This window comes from Chiloscyllium punctatum, chromosome 12, assembly GCF_047496795.1.
Source record: "Chiloscyllium punctatum isolate Juve2018m chromosome 12, sChiPun1.3, whole genome shotgun sequence".
NCBI classification, from domain to species: domain Eukaryota; kingdom Metazoa; phylum Chordata; class Chondrichthyes; order Orectolobiformes; family Hemiscylliidae; genus Chiloscyllium; species Chiloscyllium punctatum.
Genome location: NC_092750.1, coordinates 21,520,981 through 21,547,162, shown reverse-complemented (window position 1 = coordinate 21,547,162; position 26,182 = coordinate 21,520,981). Strand labels below are relative to the sequence as shown.

At 40.0% G+C, this 26,182-nt stretch overlaps 1 protein-coding gene across 1 annotated transcript in view; it reads right to left on the bottom strand.

The window, feature by feature from the left end:
• Nucleotides 1-9,759, bottom strand: part of LOC140483675 (NUAK family SNF1-like kinase 1) — a 38,838-nt gene extending 29,079 nt beyond the window's left edge. The window contains exon 1 of the mRNA XM_072582043.1: nt 9,538-9,759. Coding sequence (XP_072438144.1) covers nt 9,538-9,759 — 222 coding nt within the window. The remainder of the gene's footprint in view (nt 1-9,537) is intronic.
• Nucleotides 9,760-26,182: the final 16,423 nt, after the last annotated feature.

The following is a 26,182-nucleotide window of genomic DNA, read 5'->3' as shown; positions in this document are numbered from 1 at the left end:
ACAGGACATTGGTGAAGCCACTTTTAGAATACTGAATACATTTCTGTTTGCTCTTCAATAGGAATGATGTTGTTAAACTTGAGCGGATGCAGAAAAGGTTTACAATGATGTTGCTGGGACTGGAGGGTTTAAGCTATAGGGAGAGGTTGAATAGGATGGGGCTTTTCTCCCTGGAGTGTCAGAGGCTGAGTTGTGACCTTATAGAGGTTTATAAAATCATGAGGGGCATGTATAGGATCAATAGTCAAGGTCTCTTTCCTGGGGTAGGGGAGTCCAAAACTAGACAGCATAGGTTTAAGGTGAGAGGGGAAAGATTTAAAAGGGGCCTTAGGGGTAACCTTTTCATGCAGAGGGTGGTGCATGTATGGAACAAGCTGCCAAAGAACATAGTAGAGGCAGGTACAATTACAACATTAAAAAGCATCTGGATGGATATATGAACAGGAAGGGTTAGAGAGATATTGGCCAAATGCTGGCAAATGGGACTAGGTCAGATTAGGATGTCTTGTCAATGTGGACAAGTTGGACCAAAGGGTCTGTTTCTATGCTGTACAACTCTCTGACTCTATATAACTATATCCATTTAGTTACATATTAATTAAAGTATGATAACTGCATGTGAAAAATTATATGGAAACACAATTGTTGCAACCATCCAAGAGATGTTTAAATAGGGAACCAATTCCTCTTCCTCACCTGGTGGTAACATTGTCCTGAAAAGGTGATGATAAATTTTCTTGCTGACTGTTGCATTCTGTATGGCTAAAGCACTTGGAAGTTGATACAACTATTCATCTTACTAAGTCACTTTACTTGGTAATTAGGACCAATTACATTTGTGTGGGATTGGAATCACATTTTGACAGAGCCAGAATCAGCAATGAATGATATCAAGTTACATATTGACAATACAGTGTAAGGACAGCAAATTTCCTTCCCATCTTAGTGAACCAGTTGATTTTTTTTATCATATCCATTAGCTTCATGATCATTTTTGCTCACTGACAGCATTTTATTTACCATGTTATTTTAAGGAAATAATGAATTCAAGCTCTCCATATAACATGGTGTAATTTAATTCATATTGTTTGGGTTATTAGTCCAAATCTCCAGATTACTAGTTCAGTAACTTAAAACCACATGCACTTAATTATATTGTCATCAAACACAGAACTATACACGCAACAAATGCATGCCTATGCACAAAATTTGACATGAAGTTGTATGTGAAACATTTTCAAAACTACCTAAAATATGTAACTCTTTACCAGAGTTTAGGTAGCTGAAGGTTTTTCTTCTGTAACTAACCACACTTTTACCACACTCCATGCAAGAGCTGTCTCTACAGGGAGGTTTGCTGCAGTTAAATGGAAAATATGTTAAATTTGTTTAGCAGCAAGCCACAGTTACATAACTTCAGCATCTGTCTGGAACAGTTTTTTAAAAAAAAACTTTTACATGCACGGTGATTTCCACAAAGTGTGGGTGCTTACCAATTTGATTGTGCAATGCCCACAAACTTGCACACGTTTGGAGCCTGACGAATTAAGCACAGGAATTGGATGGGGATTGAGAGGAAAAACTGAATAACTATATTAGATGCTACAACTGCAGTATAACATAGTTAAATTGGTTATGATTTTCTCCTGTAACTTTTCTTGTGGTCACAACAGAAAGTTTTCATAAGTTTACTGAGTCTGCTGTAAAACAAAACTTAAGCTTGTAGGTACACCATTATTGTGTGTACTTTATATCCTTATTTCTGACTGTGGGAGAAATGGCATGTGCTGGACTGATATGTAGGCTTGCTACACCTGTAGTGAGAGTTGACCTGGCTCATTTTCTCAATGGAAGTGCATTCCTGTCATTTGATTGGGCTACAAATATGGATCACAGCATTCTGCAGAAAGAGATTCACTCTTTGATTGTCAGCCATGTTTCAGTTGGCAACACCCTCATCTCTAACCCTCTAGGTTTAAGCTAGTGCAGTACTGAGGCAGTACTGCGCTGTCAGAGGTTCCATCTTTCAGATGAGGTATTAACTGAGGCCTCACTTGAGTGGATGAACATGATTACTTGGCACAGTTTTGAATAAACAGCCAGAGAGTTCTTCCCAGAATCATTGTCAATATTTTTTCCTGAATCGCTTTTTGGTCGTTGTCATATTCAGAGTATGGTAGTTGCTGTGCACAAATTGCCTGCCATGTTTCCTACTTTACAACAGTGACTATACTTCAAAAGTACTTTGAAACATTTGAAGGTTGTAAAGAAACATCATACAAATGCAGGTCTTTCTCTCTTTTATTGTCATTAGCTTAGACCATTCTGTGATACTATAGGAGGGAAATTCACTCAAACCAATCCACTTCATGTATTGTCAATAATATTTTGTGCTATATTTTTAACTTTGTATTTTAAAATTTCTCCCATCACAGCTCAATTTTGAAACTCTGAGTCTTGCTGCGTCTGAACTTGAAACAAAATGCCATTGATATAACTTACAACAGAGAATGAGTATACTGATTACAAATACGAATCCAATTGGATCAACAGACTACAGTCTGTGAAAAATCAATTTAAAATACTTAACTGCACACCAACTAACTTATTGAAAACGGAGGTCCAACTCCTGCTGGTCTACTAAGTGCCATGAAAATTGTTGTGAAAAATTCTAGTGTGAATAATGGAACAACAGATAATTGAGGTTTTGGTGTAACCATACACATTTCACATTCCTAGCAGTGTACCTCAGTAGCAACAATATTATATCACTAGCTATAAGATGACAGTGTAATGGAGCCCAGATGGAGAAAAAGGAAAATGGCTGCCTCTAGGTGGAGAAAACTAGGAGAAGAAATCATCCCTCTCTTGTGCTTAAGATTTTAAACAGTAGCAAGCTAGAGATAGAGTTATGAGAAGTTACAAGTTTTGAGCACAGGTTGGGAAAGATGGAAGCCCTAAGAACAAATTTGGAAGGAAGCACTAGGATAGGATAGGTCAGGAAATGCTACCAGCTGCAAAATCTCAGACTGTAAGGAGGAGTGGCTGATAGTGCAACTAAGCCCAATTTTGGGAGCATCAAGTGCACGAAGGATGGGAGGAGGGGTGTAAGGAGCCTGGAGATCAGACAATTGGAGATCATATGGAATGGATAAGAGCTTGGAGGTTGAGACAGAAGGATGGAGTTGGATGGAGGGAATGCCATTGGTTGTAAAAGGGTGCTGTGTGGCAAAATCTATAAGCCCATTGCTCCAATAAAGGAGATTAAGAAGTCTTAGCTTTCACAGCAGTCTGGTGAGATATATTAGCCATTAAGAATAAAATTTCTAGGGATTCCTGTCCTGGGGAGTTAAGTTGCAAATAATAGCAACCAGCCGGAAGTTGGAAACAATTCTAACCACAAAGATTGAGGGTGTTGGAAAAAGACAGAGCTGGAGAAAATATCAGTCTCTGAGAATTGAAATTACAAAAGATAATCAGTCCTGAGACAGGCTGGCAGCCTGCAAATATTGGCTTCAATCCAAAGTCATTAAAACAAATCTGGAAAGATCCCCATCCCTGATACATTTTTAGCAAATTTTACTGGAATACAGTTTCCAAAAATAACGTAATATTGTCTGAGGAAATGTGAGGAATGCAGTTCCCGTGCAAATTAACCTTGTATAGAAGTATGGAAACTGACAACAGGCCAGAAATATTCACTCATGTTATTGTCCCGGTTGAAAGCACCAACGTGCAGAGACTGTCTGGCACTGAGAATGTAGCTGAGTTCTGTAAATCTGAGAAGCTACTAAGCACGCATGCTATGACTTTGAAAAGAGGTTTGTGATTACCTGAATCTAACTTGTCTCCTTTACTGAGGTTGAAGTAGCCATGATCAATTCTTGTTCAACTAAATTAACATAAATATACCAGTCATATTTATCTGTAGAAATACTGCAACTTCAATTCAATTTTCTTTTGACTATTTCCAGTTAAGTCATAATACTTTGAAGAAAAATGGTAGCTTGAGCACAATTTTTTTTGTAGTAAAGTTTTGGAAATTCTGTTGTATGCATTTGGCTAAAGATAAGCAGTTGGGTCAGGTGGTCAGGTAATTCTAATTGAAGCCAATTAGTAAAATAAGTAATTAACCCCTGACAAAAACAGAAATTTCTGGAAAATGTCAGCTGGTCTGCCAGCATCTGTGGAGAGAAAGGAGAGTTCAGTGACCCTTCTTCAGAAGATGCAGCCAAACCTGCTGACTTTTTCTAGCAATTTCTGTTTTTTCTTTTGATTTCCAGCATCTACAGATCTTTGATTTTTTTTAAATTAACCCCATAATCCCAAAACTATGGAAATAATTGGAACTATTAATTCAAGTTCATGTACTCCACCCCATTAGAAATCACATACAGGAAAAACAGTATTTTAACACAGAAACATAGAAAATAGGAGCAGGATTAGGCCATTCACCATGTTGAGTCTGCTCTGCTATTCAATATGATCATGGCTATTCATCCAACTCAGTAGTCTGTTCCCACTTTCCCACCTACCCTTTAATCCCTAGGCCCCAAGAACTCTAACTCCTTATTGAAAACATTCAATGTTTTACCCTCAACCACCTTCTGAGGCAGAGAATTACACAGGTTCACCACCCTCTGAGTGAAGAGACTCTTCATTTGAGTCCTAAATGGCCATCCCCACATTCTTAGACTGTAACTCCTGATTCTGGACTGTTTGGTCATTTGGAACATCCTTCCTGTGTTTACACTTTATAGTCCTGATCTTTAGGTTTTTATGAGATCCCCATATTCTTCTAAACTCCAGTGGCCAGAATACCGATCCACTCTTTTTTTCATAACATGAATAATTTTGATGAAGTTTGGCACCAAGCAACCCTATCAAAACTGTGGTCAGTGGAAATCAAGGAAAAACCATTCTAAAAGTCCTGTTAATATAGCAGTACAGTACAGTTTTGATTGGATCTGTTTATTGTGGGGTAAGTTAGCTCTATTTATAGCTTGGTGCTTCTACCATTTAGCATATAAGTAGTTCTGTGTTGTTAGAAAGAGAATTACAGGTTTTTGAACCAACAATACTGAAGTAACAGCAATATATTTTTAAGTAAGCATGATGAATGACTTGGAGGAGATCTTGCAGGTACTGGTATTCCCATTAATCTGCTGCCCTTATCCTTCTAGGTGGAATTGGTTGTGGATTTAGAAGGCACTTTCTAAAGATCTTTGACAAACTTCTGCAGTGCATCTTGTAGATAGCATCCGTGATGGAGTGACTAAATATTTGCAATTGTGGTGCCAGTCCTGCTGGCTGCTTTGTCCTAGAAGGTAAAAACAAGGACTACAGATGCTGGAAACCAGAGACTAGATTAAACTGGTGCTGGAAAAGCACAACAGTCAGGAAGCATCCGAGGAGGAGGTAAATCGATGTTTCAGGCAAAAGCCCTTCTCAGGAATACAGCTCTATTCCTGATGAAGGGCTTTTGCCCGAAATGTCGATTTTCCTGCTCCTTGGATGCTGCCTGACCTTCTGTGCTTTTCCAGCACCACTCTAATCTTGTCCTAGATGATGTGAAATGTTTTGAGTGTTGTTGGAGCTACACACACCCAGACAAATGGGGAATATTCCATCACGCTCTGAACCAAAAACCAAAGAGCTGATGATGCTGGAAATTAGAGAGAAAAACAAAAATTGCTGGAAAAACTCAGCCGCTCTGGCAGCATCTATGGAGAGAAAAGAGTTAACCTTTTGGATCCAGTGACCCTTCTTCAGAACTCCTAATTTATGCCTAGAATCATGGAATTCTCTTCCGAACAGCATTGGGCTGCAGCAGTTCAAGAAGGCAGCTCATTTCAACCTTCTGAAGGTCAACTAAATGGCCAGTAAATGCTGGCTCATCTATTGACAGCCATATCTCATTAGTGAATAAAAGTTCCAAATCAAGTTGATGTATGGCTTGCAGCACAAACAAATGGTGGTGTTATAATGCACGTGCTTCACTTATCCTTCTAGACGGTCCAGTTCACAAGTTTAGAAGGCGCCATTGAATGAGCCTTGATGATTTGTTGCAGTGCATTGTTTAATTTGGTACACATTTCTTTCACGGTGCAACAGTGATGGCAAGAGTTAATGCTGATGGTGGCAGATGGAATTTTCTGCTGGATTGCGTGAAGTTTATTGAGCTCTCTTGGAGCTACATTCATTGAAGCAAGGGGGGAATAGTCCATCACTTTTCTTACTTGGGCCTTGTAGGTAATTGGCAAGCTTTGGGGATCAGCATAGGTGAATTAATCGCAAAAAAATTCGTACCTGCTGTTGTAGCCATGGTATATATGGCTGATCCAGTACTGTTTCTGGTCAGTAGCAACTCCCTAAGATGTTCATTGTGAAGGATTCAGTGATGGTAGTGCCATTCAATGTCAGGGGGCAATACTTGATTTTCTTTTGTTGAAGATTTTCATTGCCTAGTACTTGTGTGGTACAAATGTCACTTGCTATTCATGAGCCCAAGCTTGAATGTTGTTCACTCTTGTTGCATATGGACATGAACTGCTTCAGTATCTGAGGAGTTCTGATTGTTGTGAAGCATCGCACAATCAGTAGTGAACATCCCATTTCCAGTCTTATGATGGAGGGAAGGTCATTGATGAAGCAGTTGAAGATGCTAGTCTAGGACACTACCCTGAGGAATTCCTGCAAAGGAGTCCTGGAGCTGTGATGATTGACCCCCAACAACCACAATTCTTTGTGCTAGGTATGACTCCAAACAGTGGTGGGTTTTTTCCCTCATTTCCATTGACTGCAGTTTTGCTAGGACTCCTTGATGCTACATTCAGGTCAATGACTCCTTTGATGTCAAGACTAATCACTCTCATCTCACCTTGAGTTCAAAGTTTCCATCCATATTTGAAGCTAGGCTATATTAAGGTCAGACCCTGCAGTACCAAAACTGATCATCAGTGAGCAAGTCATTGCTGAGGATATGCTATTTTAAAGCACTGTCAATAGCTATTTCCATGACTTTGCTGAAGATTGAGAATAGACTAATGGGGTGGCACTTGGCCAGTTTGGATTTTCCCTACATTGTTTGTGGATAGGATATACCTAGGCAATTTCCCACATTTCTGGGTAAATGCCAATGTTGTAGCTGTACTGAAATAGTGCAGCTGAAGATGTGACAAGTTCTGAAGCACAAGTCTTGGTCCCATCAACATCTTTAATGTCACTTCTACACCTCCACCTCCTGCCTTAAACATATAGAACCATTCATTCATCATTGGTGGATCCAAAGTCTTGTAACTTGTCTTTGGGGGATCCGTTATCAGCAAAAAAATGTTGCAGTTCAAAGAAAGGCTCCACTGCTGTCTCCTCGGATAAAGCAGGATTTAGAATTAGAATTAGATTTTATTGCCATGTGTGCTCAAGTACAGAAGTACATAATTTCAGTGAAAAGTGAAATGTTGCCATTCCTGGTGCCATTGTAGGTACAAAGTATAAAAATAAAGAAACAGAGTTAAAAATTAAACTTTGTAGTCCTTCTTAGTATAAACTAGAAAAATAAAGTTAAAAATTCAAACAGTCTTGAGTGCTTAACCATGAAAGGCTCACACTCCCTTCAAAGGCTCAATCTCCTCTGCTCTTGCCTGCTCACCGGGACATCTCAAGCTGCCTGCTCTTGCCATCACCATAGATGTAGTCAAATATTCCTTATAGTTTAGTCAAATATGATCTATCCTGAAAATAAATGTGAACAACATCTAGTAGATTGGGCAAGGCAAAAGGAAATGCTGAAATCGTTGGTGCGAAATGGAGTATCAACGAGTTCTGGAATGTAGACAGTGTTAACCCTGCGAGTAGTAATTGGATGAGTTGTAATGTCTTAAATCATTCAGATTGAAAGCAAACTTATCGTAAGTTAGTCCAAAATCAAGCTCATCCCAAAAAAAAGTCCATGTACCTTTCTATTCAAATCTTTTTAATAGTTTGTGCTCACTGTATTGATTTTCAATTAATTATGTTGAATAATAAATGACTGACTTGATCTGCAACTATTAATGGAAATATATTCTAATTATGAAAATGAATATTGGAGTCACTGAGTAATTATTGAACACCCACATTTCATTTGAAAATTGTGCAGAGCTGACATAGACTAATGCATGATTGTGTCTGGATATAGAATTGTTTTCCAGTACTTTTATTGTTAGTTCTAATGGCATCGATGTACTTTTAAAAAAGGCAGGAAAAGCAAACAAGGCTTCTCTTTTACCCATGCTCAGGTTAAAGTTTATTTGCTTTTCACCACCTATCACCACACTGGTACATTCCTTGCTAACTCTCTAAACCAGACTTGTTCTCAACCCCATAATCCACCCTAATATAGATAAAATGCAATGCAACTAATCCGTGCTGAATGAGTTGCATTCAGCTGAAGTGACAGCTGAACCTTACAAATGTTAGAGAAGTGTGGGCAAAATTGGCTTGAATTCCATAGCTGCTGGTCATTACCCACATTGTGTGGGTGAAGTTTGGTCTTGGTAACAATCCCAAGTTTGTAAATTAGCTTGCAGTTATGAAGAGGTAGAACCTGTCGTGTGTAAAATGCTGAGTGTAAAACGGGCGTTAATATTTTGACATGTATGGGCCACTGTTAAATGCTATCACCTTTATCCTTCACCCACTACCAGAAAGTATTAATCTTGGAGGCTGCAGAACTCTTTCCAATTCCTTAGTCACCATGATCATTCCCAGCCCTGCTGTCACTACACTGGAACCACCTCTCAGAGGGTATCTTCCCCAGTGTCTGCTGGGAGGTGGGAGTAGGCACCCAGTTTTTGCACATAAAGTGTGACTGAGGCGGAGCTTTGCAACAATGAAGCTAACAATCTTAAATGCACTCATGCACAAAGTATCAAAAACACCCAGCATTGTACTCCAACAGTGTGGGGGAATGGGGAGGAGGTAGAAGTGGCAAGGCTATGCACATATAAGTACAAACAGAGATCCAGAAAGTGAAGGGAGATCAAGTTCAGTTTGGGACATTAACTTTCAAGTTTGGATGTGAGGATACAAATGACAACGATGATGTCACACTGTGCTGTGCCCTTCCTCCACAGAGGTGTAATCAAAAAACAACTGTGAATAACATCCTGGGCATGGTTCGAGTCCTCTTACTCTGCTATACCAAGTCCAGTTCACTTGCGTGGCAACTTTTGGAAACGAGATTACACATATTTGCATATATATTAGGAAACATGCATCCCAGGTACCTCGCTGCTTCCACTGTCCCTCCCTAAAAAATGTGTGCTGTCAGTACTCCCATTGGTCTGCCAGGTTTTTTTTGGACTTGCTATAACTTCTGAAGCCACACGTGGATCTTTAAACAATTAATGGAAATCCAACTCCACAAAACTCCAGTATGGAAGTATCCCTCGCTGATCCTTTCAAATAACCGGAAAAGCCGTGCAGTTTAAGGCAATTGTAAGAAATGTTACCTCTACATTGTACACAGATTAATTTAGTGAGATTAGCACTTACCGTCCGGCCGGTCGCAGTCTCCAGCGCTTTCTGGACTTTGCCATAGGCTCCCCTGCCCACTGTCTGCAGGATCGCATATCTGTGCTTCAGGTTGTGTTTATGCTGGTGTTTCTTCACAGTGCGAGAGAATTTGCTGCCTGGAGTTTCTTTCCAGTCCTGCTCCTCGGGGCAGTATCTCTCCCTGGTTATCATCTTGCCTTCCTGGCACCTCTCTTTCTTCATCTTTTCCTAATCGCTTCCTTCATCTGCTGGCGGCAGCCTCTCCGGGTGACAGGCAATCACTCGGTCGGAGGATTAGCGGGCTCTTTGCACAGACACCAAACTGACTCTCTCCTCCAGGAGTTCTCCTCAGACAGCTGCCAACATTTATAAGGTCAGAGTCAGGGAAATTCAAATCAGTTCACAGCTTATATTCAGAAAGTGCGCAGTGGCAGCGGGGGAAGTGATCCTGTCTTTGTCAAATGAAAATAACACCCTGGGGAATTACGGATGACCCCTAGATATCTTGTTCTGTGTCCTGCTCCCTTTATCCTGCTACACTGCCCTCAGTTCACTATGAGGTCAGAATACCTTCATGTGAAGTCAGAATACCTTCCGTGAATGCCCCGAAACCTAACTTTCAAACACGGTCGCAATAAAATTGGACCTGCCTGTCAGCCATCATTACCATTGGCCCGGGTCAGGAATCAGTCCACAGACCGGTCTTCAGACACCAGCTCCTGGGCAATATCTCCGCTCGCACCCTTTTCTACAGCTAGACAAAGCCACACAACACCGTCTCTTCCATCCTGCCTTTTATCTTGGCTTGTGTTTGCCTCATGATCCGTGTCCCCGCCTCTTCATCTGCTTCAGTCTCACCATGTTCGCCATCTGTTTGTCAGCCCCGTGTGTTGCTGCTCTCTGTGAGTCTACCATTGTTTATCTGGCAGTAACGCTGCTTGCTGGATCCCCGTGCTTAACAATGGTGTCACCACATTCCCAAAGTCCATCTGCAGCTATCCCTCTCTCTTTCTCTGTTCCTTTTTAAAATGATTTGGAGGTACAGGTGTTGGACAGGCGTGGACAAAGTTAAAAATCACACAACACCAGGTTATAGTCCAACAGGTTTTATTTGGAAGCCACTACCTTTCCAGGGGCTGCCTCTTAACCAGGTCGTTGTGGAACATGACCATAGGACACAGAATTTATAGCAAAAGGGTTACACGGAGTTGTAAAATGCTAACTTTTGAATTATAACAGCAACTCACTTCGAATCCTTTTCTCTCCAGGTTTGATTTTGTCTCTATTCAAAATGTTATATTTTTGTTCTGAACGATTTAAATTATGTTTGGTCACGTTTAATTTCTTCCAAGTTGGACTTTTTGTATCCTGATAGTTTTATTAATTACTTTTGGTCTGTTTGGTTTGTGAAAATGGGGATGAGAGAAAATTGACCAACAACAATGCTCTGAAAGAGCCAAACACCCTCAGAACTGCACTTTAACTCAGTGGAGATCAAGCAAAATCTACTGCAAACAGTAAAAGCTGTTTCACTGGCCCACATCGAGTCCAGTTGGGTAGCTTACCCCCCTTTAACCTATTTGGTTGCCTTGCTCTGTGACAAAAATGAAACATTGCTTGTTATGTTCATTTGATTTGATTTGAGTTATTATTGTCATATGTACCTAGGAACAGTGAAAGATTTTGTTTTGAATGCAGTACAATGCAGATCATACCATGGTTCCATTCAATGTCCAATAGCTCTGGGAAATTACATGTCACGAAGAGAAATAGTAACACATAAACTGCATAATTGCATATATTGCACGATTGTTTATTTCAAGAGAGGCTCCCAGCATCGATTGGGGGGGGGGAGGGGCAATTTAGTTTGCCTTTTGATAGCATTTGCTTGTAGATTTCTGATAAACTATTTACACAGGGATTGAAATGGGGCAGACTCTTATCTTATCAACTTGAAGACAGTATCTAGGAAGCTCAGGCATTTTCTATGACATCCTGAGGATTATTGACAGCCAGATATAAACAAGTTTTCTTTTGTTCATCAGTTTGACTTCAAAGCACTTGGATTGTTTAGTTTCAAACAACTTTTATCTTTATTCTGCACTCTGCATGAAGCTGTCAAAGCTGGAGAGGCAGGATATTCCAAGGATGCCTGGAAGTAAAACCCCACATGTAAAATCATGAAGTAGTTCCTAAACTCAGATATTACTCACCTGTTTCCAACAAGACCAGAATTGCAAAGGGTTAAAGTGTCAACAGTGTGGCAGTGGGGAAAGACCACCATCTACGTTATTTCTGCCAAAGTACAATGGGGGTCTGTTCTGTTGTCAGACCCTCTTGTTAGCTGAAATGTAAATATATGTAAATAGTGTACATTATAAGTAAGAAATGCCTTTGGCCTTTGAAACAGCAGGGAATGTCAGACTCAAGATTTGTTTTTTTTTGATATGCAAAGATTGTCTAGAACCACTCTAGTGCCTATGTGCATACATTAAGAAATTTTAACGAATAAAGTATATTTTGCAATAAAAATAAATAAACAGTTGGGGGAGTGATCTAGACGTACTATGAACCACAAGCCTGTTTTCAAACTTGAATATGGGGGTCTGATGAAGCCATTCAAATCCTTGTAATATTTTGACGGTAAGGCCTGGTGCAGCAAGCCAGATGAGTCCCTCAGAAGGTATATTTGCTTATTACATTATAGGTGCAGAAGTCAACCTTGGCTTCCCCTCTCTTCCCTCACTCTGATTCCCTCAGTATCCCTCTCCAATGCACATACTTTCTTTCTGAAGCATCTTCCTGCCACACTTGCCCTACCCACCAGCCTCACTTCTTTGGAGCCAGCTTTGGGATGAAAATCAGGACTGGTGTATTTAAATGGGAACCAGGTATTAAAAACAGCTTGGACCATTTATGTATGATTTGAGATGAATCTGATGATTCCCCTTATTAAACACTCACCCAAAGTTAAAATTGGAGGTTAGAATCGAGATGAACTTTTGTGTGCAGCATTTTCTATACTTTGAGCAAGATAATGATTAGAGAAGTGCAATTGTACTCTTGGTGTACTGGCTGCCTTGTCATATTCATGAAATCTTTATCTGTGCTGTTAAGTATCTGAGTGCAGTGTGTGCCAACCATTAAACAAACATAAATTAAAACATGCTGTCGCTGTGATGCAGCTGAAAATATATGGATTTACGGAGCTGTAGGAGAGCCAGCTATTGAAAGAAACCACAAAGAAAAAGTTTTTTAAAATCTGCAACTTTGAATTGCAGCGTGACAGAAAATGACTTAAAACTTTCCATTTCCTGCTGCTATAGAAGTGAAGGGATATGAGACAGAAATTGAACCTTTTCCACTCTCAGTGACAAAACTACAAAACAGCTCTCAAATTCATTCAACAACCTGAGCAAAGAAGAGTGCAAATCTGCTATCAAGAATTTAGAATTAGAATTACTACAGTGTGGAAACAGGCCACTCGGCCCAAAAAGTTCACACCGATCCTCCAAAGGTAACCCACCCAGACCCATTCCCCTACCCTCTTAAACTATATTTACCCCTGACTAATGCACCTAACCTGCACATCCCCAAACATTATGGGCACTTTAGCATGACCAATTCACCTAACCTGCACATCTTTGGACTGGGAGGAAACTGGAGTACCCAGAGGAAACCCACAAACAGGGGAGAACTCCACAGACAGTCACCTGAGGTTGGAATTGAACCCAGGTCCCTGGCGCTTTGGTGCTAGGAAACGAATGCTACAAACTGCATTAAAGCCTACTGAAGAATAGAAAGGCTAGACAGAAGAGATTTTATAGGGTTTGAAGATGCTGTTTGAACCTCATAGCAATGTACTTATGAAGAGTAGTTTTTCAACATCTAAGCTTAAGGGGAGAGGGAGATAATTAATCAGAACATGATTGCATGATACAGCTAGCTGAATCCTGTGCGTGTAGACAAGTGAAAAATTATCATCAGAAATAGTATCATCTTAACATGATGATACTATGGGGAGCATATTTGCGAAGAAGGTAGAAAATTATGAGCAAGAATGCTATCAACATGTGCAGAAGCTCTGAGAGTGTCAATCATTAGCTAAAGCACATTATGAAAGAAATGAAGTAGTTTTCTAATATGCTGAGAGACATTCCAGGCTAAAGGAGAACAACGTCATAGATTCACGGAATCCCTACAATGTGGAAGCAGGCCATTTGGCCCATCAAGTCCACACACCCCCTCCAAACAGCATCCCGCCCAGACTCACCCCCTTACCTTATCTTGTAAACCTGCATTTCCCATTACTAGCCTAGCCTGCGCAACCCTGGACACTATGGGCAATTTAGCAAGGTCAATCCACTTAACCTGTACAACTTTAGACTGTACAGAGAAAACCAGAGCACCTGGAGGAAACCCACGCAGACACAGGGAGGATGTGCAAACTCCACACAGAGGCTGTAATCCTGTGAGGAAAAAAGGAAGAAATATTTGCAGAAAAGCAAGCAGAAGACCAAGGCTAGAGTGCAGAATGTAAATATAGTGAAGGACATCATCTAAATAAAACAAAACATATACAGCATGAGGAATACAGTCTTCTAACTGCAGAAAAGCTGCATCACTTTGCCCACAAGTACTTATCTGGAAGAATGCGAAAGAAGACAGTTGCTGGCACCATCACTGATGGTTTGAGACTGTTAGAACGGCGACTACCAAGATGAGTACTGAGTTACTGTGATGGTCAGAAGATATAAGGACTTCATGCAGTATTATAAACTTCACAGATGTGTGTGAAATTGAGAACATTGCTGAAAATGAACCCTTCAAAGATAAGGTTGAGGCTCTGTGATGGATCAGTACTCATCCCAAGTGGAAAAATAAAACAAGAGCCCAATGCAATGGGAAGGATAAAAATCTGGAGTTGCAGATAATAGATGTTAAGCAAAATCCACTTATCTGCTGAAGCAAATAAAAAGAGGTCTAGTCATTCAAAATATGCTAGAAGAGATTCACAGTGCTTTGCAGGTCACTAAGCATTGACAGATCCTGAAGGATTACAAAGATATTTTTACAAATCTTGGTTGTCTTCCTGGTGAATATTATCCCAAAATAAGTGATAGTGTGAGACGAATGCAGCATCAGCCAGGGGGAGTTCCCTCTGCCCTCAAGACAAGTCTAATAGACAGGATAGAAGAATTGGAAAAGAAGGGAAACATCAAGAGAGTGGCAACTCCCACAGACTGGATTGATCCAAAAACCCATGGGGTCTCTATAAAGATTTGAAGGGATCGTGCTACCCTATGCTATTCATTGAAGAAATGTTGCCACAACTTACAAAGTCTAAACTCTTCACTACATTCTTTGCTATGCAAATAACGAAGACTGGCAAGTAAAGCTGGAAGAAAGTACCAGTTTACTAACTATTTTCTGGACACAATTTAGGAGATATACATGGTGAAGCATATTGGTTGCTACTTCTATAACTTAAAAATGTGTTGCTGGAAAAGCGCAGCAGGAATTCCTGAAGAAGGGCTTTTACCCGAAACATCAATTCTCCTGTTCCTTTGATGCTGCCTGACCTGCTGTGCTTTTCCAGCAACACATTTCTAAGCTCTGATCTTCAGCATCAGCAGTCCTCACTTTCTCCCTGCTACTTCTATAACTCTAGAAGAGTATTAATGCAAGATAGTCAGTGATCTTCCTGTAGTCAAAACTATTACAGACATTCTGCTAGTCTATGGATTTGGAGACACAATGGAAGAAGCCATTGCAGAAAATGACAGAATTTGGTGTGATTGCTAGACAAATTCTAGCCCGGTGAACTTCAAGCTGAATAAGAAAAGAGATGCAATTGAAGAAGCCTGACGTTATATACATAATGAACATTGTTGGGCATGTACAGACAGACTTTGGCTACATCCTGACAAGCTGGGAGCTGTAGCAGAGATCTGTCAAGCAACAGATGTGAAAGCACTACAATGATTTGCCAGATGTGAATTATTTACCAGATTTCTCATCTAATTTGAGAGCAAATTGTTGGTACACAGAACAAGAAGCAGCTTTCACTGGAATCAAACAACTTGTGATTACAATGCCAGTGCTGGTGGGATCACCCTGTGATGTGATGGAAATGAAACAGGATATGGAAGAACCCTTGTGCAACAAGGACAACCAGTTGCATTTGCATTCAGGTCATTGATACAAACTGTGTAATGCTCTGGTCAGATAGAATGCTGTTTGAGAGAAATAAATACGAAGACAGAGTGTGAAATCCTCCACTAATGAGAAGAAATAGCTTGACATGCTTCAGAAGACATCAAACCAGCAGAGACATTAAATCTGAAAGACAAGCATCTTTCTCAGATCAAACAAGCTAAGCAACAAGATGCAACTCTCTAAGTGCTATGGGAAATAGTAATGAAAAGATGGCCTGAAAGCATTAAAGATACACCTGTTGCTATAAGAGAGTATTGGGCATACAGAGATGAATTATTAGCCCAGGATAGCTTCTTACGCCAAGGAAATAGAGTCATTATCCTTAAAGAGTTACTGCAGCACATCTAGGCAAACCATCAAGTTATTATAGTTAGACTGAGGAAGGCAAGAGAAGTGCTCTACTGGCCAGTCGTGAACAATAAGATGAAGACCACATCAGCAAGTGCAACGCAACACTTCTAAAGAAAACCAAACTAATCAAGCTAAAGAGCTACTAGTCAGGCACAATATCCCAAGAAGATGATGGGTGAAGATTAGAATAGATTTTGTCACTTTCACAAAAATTGGTTACATTGTCACTGTCAACTATTATATTGACTACTAGAGTATGATTCACTGATTTCAGTGGCTACTAGTGAAACTATAGAATGCTTGAAAGCATACATAAGTGTTATTGATTTCCCCAGACGTTGTGTTGAGTTACTATGTCCCTCAATTCATGAGTGAAGAATTTAGCCGCATCCTAAAGGATTGGGAAATCAATGCCACACTATTCTGAATGAAATGGAAAGGCTGAGGCAGCAATGAAAATTGCCAAAGGAACCAGAAAACAATAAGCAAGTCCAGCTCAGACAGTATGAGGCAATCTTGAGTGGAGAAATACTTACTAAATTCACGAAAATTATTTCGGTCCAGAAGTAATGTCATGACCACTGAAGATTCACTTCCAATAGCAAAAAACAGCTGAAGTCAGAAGTAACAACTGGCATGAATGACAAAATCAAGGTGAAATAATAGAAAGCTAATCGAGGTCAGAGCTGAGTATTGGAGACCAGTCAGAGTGCAGATATTTAACACTCTCAGTAAAAGCCATCCTGTAGAGTGCCATCACATGAAGGGATTCCGGCGAAGGAGCAGTGTCTTCAAAAGCTTGTGATTTCAAATAAACCTGTTGGACTATAATCTGGTATTGTGTGAATTCTGACTCTCAATTAAAGTCAGCCATATCCTCAATCATATGTTATGAATGTGCGTGACCAGGTATATCACAGCAATCACAGGCATCAACATATAATTGGAGAAACTGTATTTTCATTGCAGGTAATGGATCAGGAAGAAGTGATCTTACTGTCTGTACAGACTACAGAATGACCATCAGTCCCACAGGTCAACTGTTCTCCAGAAAAGAAATGGATTAGCAACATTTACTGTGGCAACAGAATTTGCATGGGAAAGACAGACCCTCCCCTGGAGAAGGAAACTCACCCTCGGAATGATGAGAGGAATAGCCAGCAACTAGAAGAACTGCACAATTTAAATACTAAATATGCAATTCATTTGCAGAGACTGACAAAGTAAAATTAACTAGAGTTAATAAACTGTTATGTCAATGAATGACTGTTTTATTTGTAACTGCTCATATTAGATATCTTGAATAATATGTAGCTCAAGTGATAGAATTTGTAATTTTATTTGAGTAGGGGATATTTTGAGAATTGCAATTATAGAATAATTCTACTAACTGGCTTGCCATAATCATGTGATTTCTGCATCTGCAGTAAGTGCTTTTGAGTGGATTATATCAGATCTATTAAAAACATATAGCTGGAAACAGTTAAGTTAACCCAGTGTCTGAAACAGGAATGATAATACAGTTTTATACAATTCAATACAGCACAAGAACAGGCCCTTTGGCCCAACAAGCCTGCGCTGATTCAAATCCTTATTTAGACCCGCTACTTATGCTCTCTTTATTATTTAAAATTTACAATATATCTTTTGTGTGTTCTCTTACTCACCCTGCAGTTTAAAACTTAAGACACAACCTAAGTAGAGTTTTATTCTACAGCTTTTAAAGTTAGAGACCATGAGTTATCTGATATATCCAGTAAAATGGAAATACTGACGATATTCATTCTCTAATTTTAATAAAATAATTAAGATATTGACTATGCAATGACGTACTTTGGGTTTGTAAGGAGGAAGGACTCAATTGCAGTAATTGTTGCTGAACATAAACAAAACATAATTAGTAAAATCACAAGTAACAACAGATTTATCCCAATATTCTAGCCATTATTTATTCCTCCAATAGCACCACTAAAACAGATTTTCTGACCAGTTATCACATTGCCATTTGTAGGACTTTGCAGTTACATTGGCAGTTACATTAACCTCCACAGTGATTACCAACATTACCTGCAATTGCATGTGCAACAATCCAGAAGTTCCCCCATTGGCTACACACAATCCAGCCCCCTTAGGTTATCATGCACACATAGCTATGTCAAAAAAAACTTTAAGAGTTACACACTTAAGTAAATCATCCTTTGGTTCCAAAAATGAACTTAGATGGTCTGTTGGTGACTACGCTTCAAATTAAACCTTCTAAATGGCTGTAAAGTGGATATCCAAGTTGAAGAAAGTACTATAAACTCTGAAGACGGGTCATTGGGCTTGAAATGTTAAGTCTGTTTTCTCACCACAGCTGCTACCAGACCTGTGGGTTTCGCCAGCAATTTCTGTTCTTGTTTATTTCAGATCTCTGCAGATATTTATTTTATTATACAAATTTATTCTGGGTTCTCTTTAAATGAGTGCAACTGCAATTTTTTTCAATTAAGAAAGGGCAGTTTTTTTTAAGAAAAGGTTTATTGTCATCATCTCCAGACTTTTAAAAGGAGAGGGATCCACATGGGAAATCATGTTTAACCAAATTGTTGGAGTTTTTTTGAAGGAATATTATGCACTATAGATGAAGGGGAGCCTATTGACATATTGAACTTAGATTTTCAGAAAGTGTTTGTCAAGATCTCATAGAAAGGATTTTGCCAGAAGTAGAAGCATATTGCCAATGAGGGAACATGAGAGTATGGATTGATGATTGGCTGTCTGGGGGAAAACAGAAACTATGCATAAATGAGTTTTTTTTTCTGATTGATAGGATGTGATGAGTGTGGCCTGCAGAAGTACATGCAGGGGCCTCAGCCTTTTACAATTTCCATCAATGATTTAGACGAGGAGAGTGAAAGCATGTTTGTTGAGTTTGCAGCTGACATCAAGATAGATGGGAAAGTATGCTGTGAGGAGAACTTAAGGAAGTTGCAGACAAATATTGATAGGTTAAGTGAATGGGCAGAATTCTGTCAGATGGAATATAATGTGAGAAAGTGTGAAACTGCTTACCTTGGGGGGAGGAACAAAAAAGCTGAATGTTGCCGAAACAGAAAATAACTAGAGAATTTTGAGGTACAGAAGATTTAGGTGTTTTTGTGACTGAGACACAAAATATTGGTATGCAGGTACAGCAGTAATTAAAGAAGGCTAATAGAATGTTATCCTTTATTAAGAGAGGAATTGAACATGAAAGCAACGATGTTATGTTTCAGATACATGGGGTGTTAGTGAGACCATACCTTGTGTACAGTTTTGGTCTCCTTATTTATGAAAGGATGTAAATACATTGGAGGAGGTTCAAATAAAGTTAATGATATGATTTCTGAGAAGAATGGGTAGCTTTAGGAAAGTTTGAACAAATTGGAATTGTTTCCACTGGAGACTAGAAGTTTGAGGTGTGAGGTAGGCGATGGCCTTGTGGTAATATCATTAGGCTATTAATCAAAAGAGGAGAAAGTGAGGACTGCAGATGCTGGAGATCAGAGCTGAAAATGTGTTGCTGGAAAAGCGCAGCAGGTCAGGCAGCATCTAAGGAGCAGGAGAATCTTCAGGAGGGCTTCTTCAGGAGGGCTTCCTGAAGAAGGGCTCATGCCCGAAACGTCGATTCTCCTGCTCCTTAGATGCTGCCTGACCTGCTGCACTTTTCCAGCAACACATTTTCAGCTATTAATCGAAAGACCAAGTAATGTTCTTTGGCCCAGGTTCAAATCCTGCCATGGCAGATGATGGAGTTTGCACTAAAAATAAGTGGAATTAAGAGCCTAATGATGACTGTGAAGCCATTGTTGATTGTTGGAAAAATCTGTCTGGTTCACTATAGTTCTTTAGGGAAGGAAATCTGATGTTCTTACCTGGTCTGACCTACATGTGAAAGCTACAGAATATGTTTGACTTTCAATTACTCTCTGGGCCAGTTAGGGATAGGCAATAAATGCTGGCCTGGTTAGTGATGTCCATGTCCCATGAATGAATTAAAAAATGCTTGGTTAAATTGTGTATGATCCTAGAAAGGTTTGACATAGAGGCTGGTTTGTATGTAGAATGAACTGCCAGAGGAAGTGGCAGATGCAGGCACAGTTACAACATTTAAAAGACATGACTAGTAAAGAGTGTGCTGCTAAAAAAGCACAGCAGGTCAGGCAGCATCCGAGGAGCAGGAGAATTGACATTTCAGGTATAAGCCCTTCATCAGGAAGGTTGTGCTTTTCCAACACTACACTCTCAACTCTGATCTCCAGCTCTGCAGTCCTCATTTTCTTCTAGGTACATGAATAGGAAAGCTTTAGAAGATTATGGACCAAATGTAGGCAAATGGGACTAGTTGGGAAACTTGGCATGGGCATATTGGACTGAAGAGTCTGTTTCTGCACTGTATGACTCTATGACAAGACCATTGGATATGGAAATGACATTTCCTTTTATGGCTGAGTCCATAACTAGGGAGCACTATTTTAAAATTAGAGGTCACCCTTTTAAGTCAGAAATGAGAATTTCATTTCCTTAAAAGGTTGTGCAACTTTGGAACCGCAGAAGGCAATGGAAGTAGAGTCATTGAATATTTTTGAGGAGATAGATCTAAGATTATCAAAAGTAGATAGGAATCAAAAACATAAACAGACCAGTCATGATCTTTTTGAATGATCCACCATGCTTGAGGGGCCAAATGGCCTACTCATGCTTCTAATTCATATATTTGATCCTAATAGAAAAAAAACTATGGGTAGGCTTTCACTATTTAGAGCTTCTACTGCAACAAACTGACAAAGGTCAACATAATTTAAACTTTAGTTATCTGGTAAATTGTATCCTGTGGCAGTTGGCAAGTGGGCCCACTGCAGACTCATGGCTATTGGCGAGTGGGCCAGTGTGGATTCATGGTGGCGGTGTCAGAGAGAATTTGATTTCCCAGCAGCTTCTGCGTTGTGGAGGTGGCCCTAGCACTGACTGATGACTGCTGTGGCGGGGCTATGTTTATGTTCCTGGTGGTGTCTGCATCCAAAACAGATTAATAGAGGTGGCAGCAGAGGTGATGTTGGGCCCATTACAAGAGCCGGCAGCATTGGCGAGGTGGGCCCAAAGTAGACGCATGGCGGCAGTGGAGTCGGGTTTGGGCTGGTATGGGACCCAGTAGTATCAGTGGCATCTGCATTGGCAAGGTCCAGTGGGGACTCATAGTGGTGAGGCCGTCAGTGGAGGCAAGGTAGCGTTGAAGAGTGGCAACTTTCATTCCAGCAATGGTGACACAGTGAAGGGGACTCAAGCCTGGCAACTAGGCCATGAGCCATGGCAGAGCACTTAACAATAAGGACTGTAAAGTCAAACACTTAATCTTTATTTCTTTATTCTTCTGCTTTTATATTTCTAAATATTGGTCTTTTTTTCTGTGTTTTAAGATGGCACCAGACAGGTGACACTTTTCACAGTAATTTGTAACACAATACACAAGACAATAAATAAATCAAATCAAATCAAGGATATGCCTTTTATAGTCATACGTTTTTTGCATCACAAATGTGTAATGTGGTGAAAATTAGTGGGAAGCCCTTAAAAACCAACAGAGGACAACTATAAAGGCAATAAGCAGGCGAGATAATGAAATATGAAGTAAGCTAGCTACTAATATAAAATAAGATTGCAAGAGGCTTTTTTAAGATATGTAAAAGGTAACAGAAAGGCAAGAGTGGACACTAGACTAGTGAGAAATGAAGCTGGACAAGTAGTAATGGCAATCAAAGAATGGTATAGGAACTGAATAGGCACTTTACATCAGTCTTCACGGTGGAAGACACCAGTGGTATGCCAAAACTTCAAGAGAGTCAGGGGTCAGAGGTGAGTGTAGTGGCCATCACTGAGGAGAAGGTGCTGGGAAAGCTAAAAAGTGAATGGTCCTATATCATATGGTCTTATGTTCTTATGGTGGTGCGAAGTGAAATCTCATGGGCTTCATAACTAGTCCTCTGATGTCGGTTCTCTCACTTCCCACACAATGTATTTGGCTGACTGGTTGCTTTTGCCAGATGCTGTATTCTAGCTGAGATAAGAGTCACATGTATTGGTCTTCTCTCACCTAGCTCCTGATAGTCCGGATGGTGCAGCTTTTCAGTAATTCACAGAATGGTCCATGGATAGAATCAGTTTATTTACCCATTGTTTCACGAAGAACATGTAAAACTGTATTTCCTTCCTTCATGAAGAGCTTTGCATGCTGTCTCTCACACAAATCCTGTGTTATGAACATGCTCAAGATGGTGGCAGCAGAGTAACAATGTTTGAGCAACTGAGCTAGGACTCATCCACTCCTATATGCTTTTATTTTCTTTTTTCCTTTTATCCTTTTCACTTTTACTTTTTTTTTCTTTAAAGTCTTAAGCCTCAGTCACAGTAGAATTGGTAGCATCATCGGCAAAAGCAGGCCCTGCACAGAATGGCGGATAAAGATGATGGCGCCGCCGCGGGAGCAGTGAGGCCGAGTAAATGTTGAAGGAAGAGACATCCAGTGGCAGTGGCATCAATGCCAGGAGGAGGCAGACGAGGCTCCACCCCAGAGCAAGGTCTCCCGGTGAGCGAGAAGCGGGTCCCAGGCTTAATTCCCCCATTCTGGACTGGCAAGCTGAGCCCAGGCTCCAGGTCTGCGGTTAGGCCCGGGGTCCAGTAAAGATGGCGATGGTAGCGAGTTTGGTCCTACTGTGGGACCCTGTGGCACTGGCAGCAGCTAATTCTGTGAGATCGGCCCAATGTGAACTCATGGCGGAGGCGTTGGTAGAGGCGAGATGATGGCGGACAGTGGTGACTCTTTGTCCCTGGGCGGAAGCATGGCACTACACGATTGCAGCAGTGTCGTTGGTTTAGCAGCAGGGACTCAAGGCATTTGGGTGGAGGAGCTGAGCTAGAAGTGGAAGCTGTTCCAAAGGCAACCTAACTTTGTTGAGATAATACTAGAAGATGAATTTGCTTGATTTATATTCTGTGTTTTAATTTATTTTCTGTGTTTTAAGATGGCGCTGGAAAATGGCGACACTAATTAAAACTTTTCACTGTATTTGTAATAAACACACGTGACAATAAATAAATCAACTGCTGATTCTGAGCCCAGCTATAATTTGATTTCCAATTATTTCGTATTTCTTTGCTCTTAGCTTTCATCGTCATATCAACCTCAGGTCACATGAGCATTTGTGGGAACTAAAATATTTTCTCAGGAGTTCAGTTATGTCCCTTTCAGAATGCTCCCCAGTGTCACTTTGGAATTAAAGGCACACACCTAACAAAAATACAAGCTTTACCACAATGCACAATACAGTTGTAAATGTTGATGCATAAATTTTTTTGACATCTTTAAAGTAGACTTCCACTCCTAAAAAGGCACAGAGTTGTACAGCATGGAAATAAACCCTTCTGTCCAACATGACCATGCTGACCAGATATCCTAAATTAATTTAGTCCCATTTGCCAGGTTTTGGCACAAATCCCTCTAAACCCTCACTATTCATATATCCATCCAGATTCCTTTTAAATGTTGTAATTGCATCAGCCTCCACCACTTTCTATGGCAGCTCATTCCATACACACACCACCCTCTGTGTGAAAAAATTGCCCCTTAAGTCCATTTTAAATCTTTCCCTCTCACCTTAAACCTATGCCCTGTCCAGTTTTGAACTCCCCTACACTAGGAAAAATACATTGGTTGTTCACCCTATCCAAGCCCCTCATGATTTTATAAGTCTCACATAAATGTTTCAAGAAGTAATACCTTCTTGTGAGTTTAGAGCACAGAGTATTTATATATTGAACCAATACTTGAAGCAGTAAAATGTACATTCTCATTGAGAAAATGACAAGCTTGAATCTCTGACCATGTTTGCTTTGATTGAGTGAGTTTTAACACCACAAATTCAGTGCTACTTGCCTTTAACATCTGCCTGCTTCAGCTGAGTGGATTTTATCACTGCTGGTCCCCAGGGTCCTCTTCACATTCATGCACCTAAGAAAATTTCATGACCATAGATCTCATGACTACTTGTCACTCATGCCATGTCTCAGTGGGACATGCTGTGTTACGTCTCAGTGAAATCATGAGATAGATCATCAATTGCACATTTCATCGTGGGGTGGGGAACATAAAAACAAGACCATCTGGCTTTCTCTGCTTAAGGCTCACTACGAGATAATGTATTCTCAATCTGAAAAAGAAATCTGTCAAGAAACACTGACAGGCTTATTGTAGATCCATCTCTACTGTATAATGTCACCCTTATCTTACAAAAATTCAGCAACCCCTCAGCTTGGTATTCAAATCAAAACTATACTGAAATAAACAATTGATAAAAGTGACCAGAAAAAAAAGATGACCAATGATGAAATTTTTAAAGATTGTTCTTACTCATGTAATAGCCTGAACTTTATGCATATTTACGCAAAGGTGAATAATTCTGTTGTTCTGCCTGGATCTGTTTAAAGATCGGGCCACAATGCACTCACGATAATTGGACAGGGAATATCATATGCTCATGTGGTAGTCCATATAACTTATTTATCCATTCATGTAAAAGGACGTATAATTGGATATGCTGACTTGTGGAGATGTGTCTTTCCCCACTCAATTTTTCATCTGCATTGTGTCCAAATGCAGGAACTAGAACAGATATCTAATAATACTCTAATCCTGTTTATATCATCAGAAAGGACAACTCCCTGTTCCTGCATTCAGCACAATGAAGTCTTTCAGACAAATGGGACCCAAAGGTGGCCAGCTCCTGGGGTAGAATCATTGAATTCCTGTAGTGCAGAAGCAAGCCATTTGGCCCAACAAATCCACATTGATCCTTCGAAGAGCCTCCCTCCCAGACCCACCCCCCGACCCTATTCCTGTAATCCTGCATTTCCCACGGCTAATCCACCTAACCTGCACATCCATACTCACTAACTATTGGTAAAGAGCTACATCCTTTAATAGTAACTTGCCCAAAGGATGTTGTTGCAATGTAACATCCTGGAGAGCTTACTGAAATAGCCATTTGAAATTCATTTGTAGCTTTTTTCCAGATGGAACAGGAATCAGTTCTCCACCACCAGGTGAATTATCTACTGTTCCAAACATAATTTTGTTTATTTTAGTTGACTTAGATAAGCAAGGTAAGTATTCCTTTGGAAGAAAGGAGATAGGTTAGGGAGTCAATTCTGTAAAGAAATAAAAAGCGAATTCAATTCAAAACTGAAATAATGAAGAAAAATCTAAAGTAGAAGGAGATACAAGATAGAGTCAAGCTGGTGGGGGGCTGATGCTTTTCAAATGGGGGAGGAAATAGATGAAAGATTAAAAATGAAGCATCAGAGATCTGGATACTTTCATATGAAGAGTAAACCAACTGGGGAAAGTAAGACATACTAAAAAGATGAAGATGTTTGAAAAGTCAGAGCTCAGTAATGTGTAATAATCAGAAGTATTTATTGAAAGAAAATTGCCAAAGAAAATAAAGCATCTATTTGAATGGTGAGGAAAAGGGAACCAAAGTTAACCCAGATCATAAATATTTTTAGACTCCAGAATAAGTGGCCACAATTGCGAGTTGTGTTTTTATAAAATGTTTAGATTTTATGAACAAATTTTAACCTCAGCTTCTTCTCTTTGCACATGTGCTAAGTTAAACTAGTTTTCACACGATCATTAGTGGCCAACAGTGAAGGAATTCTCCTTTGTATTAAAAAAAATACTGCTGCGAACTTCACTTGCAGACCCTCAGCAGGATGCAACCCCATCTGCTGCTTTTGATGTGAATGTTGCTGCTGCTGCCAATTCTAAATTTTTTGCCAGCACTTTCTCCCTCTATTCATGTTTCAGTGGGACCAGCAGCATCAAAACAGCAGGTGGGACTGAGCCCTGCTGTGTAGCACAACAGAAACTAGCTCAGTTTTCATTTGGTCCAAGGGCCATGCAATGAACGTCCCTGGCCAATTAACCAACAGTGAAGAGATGTGCCTAGACACATAGCCTTCAAAGTGGCTATAGCTGGATAATCACACAGATTTTTAT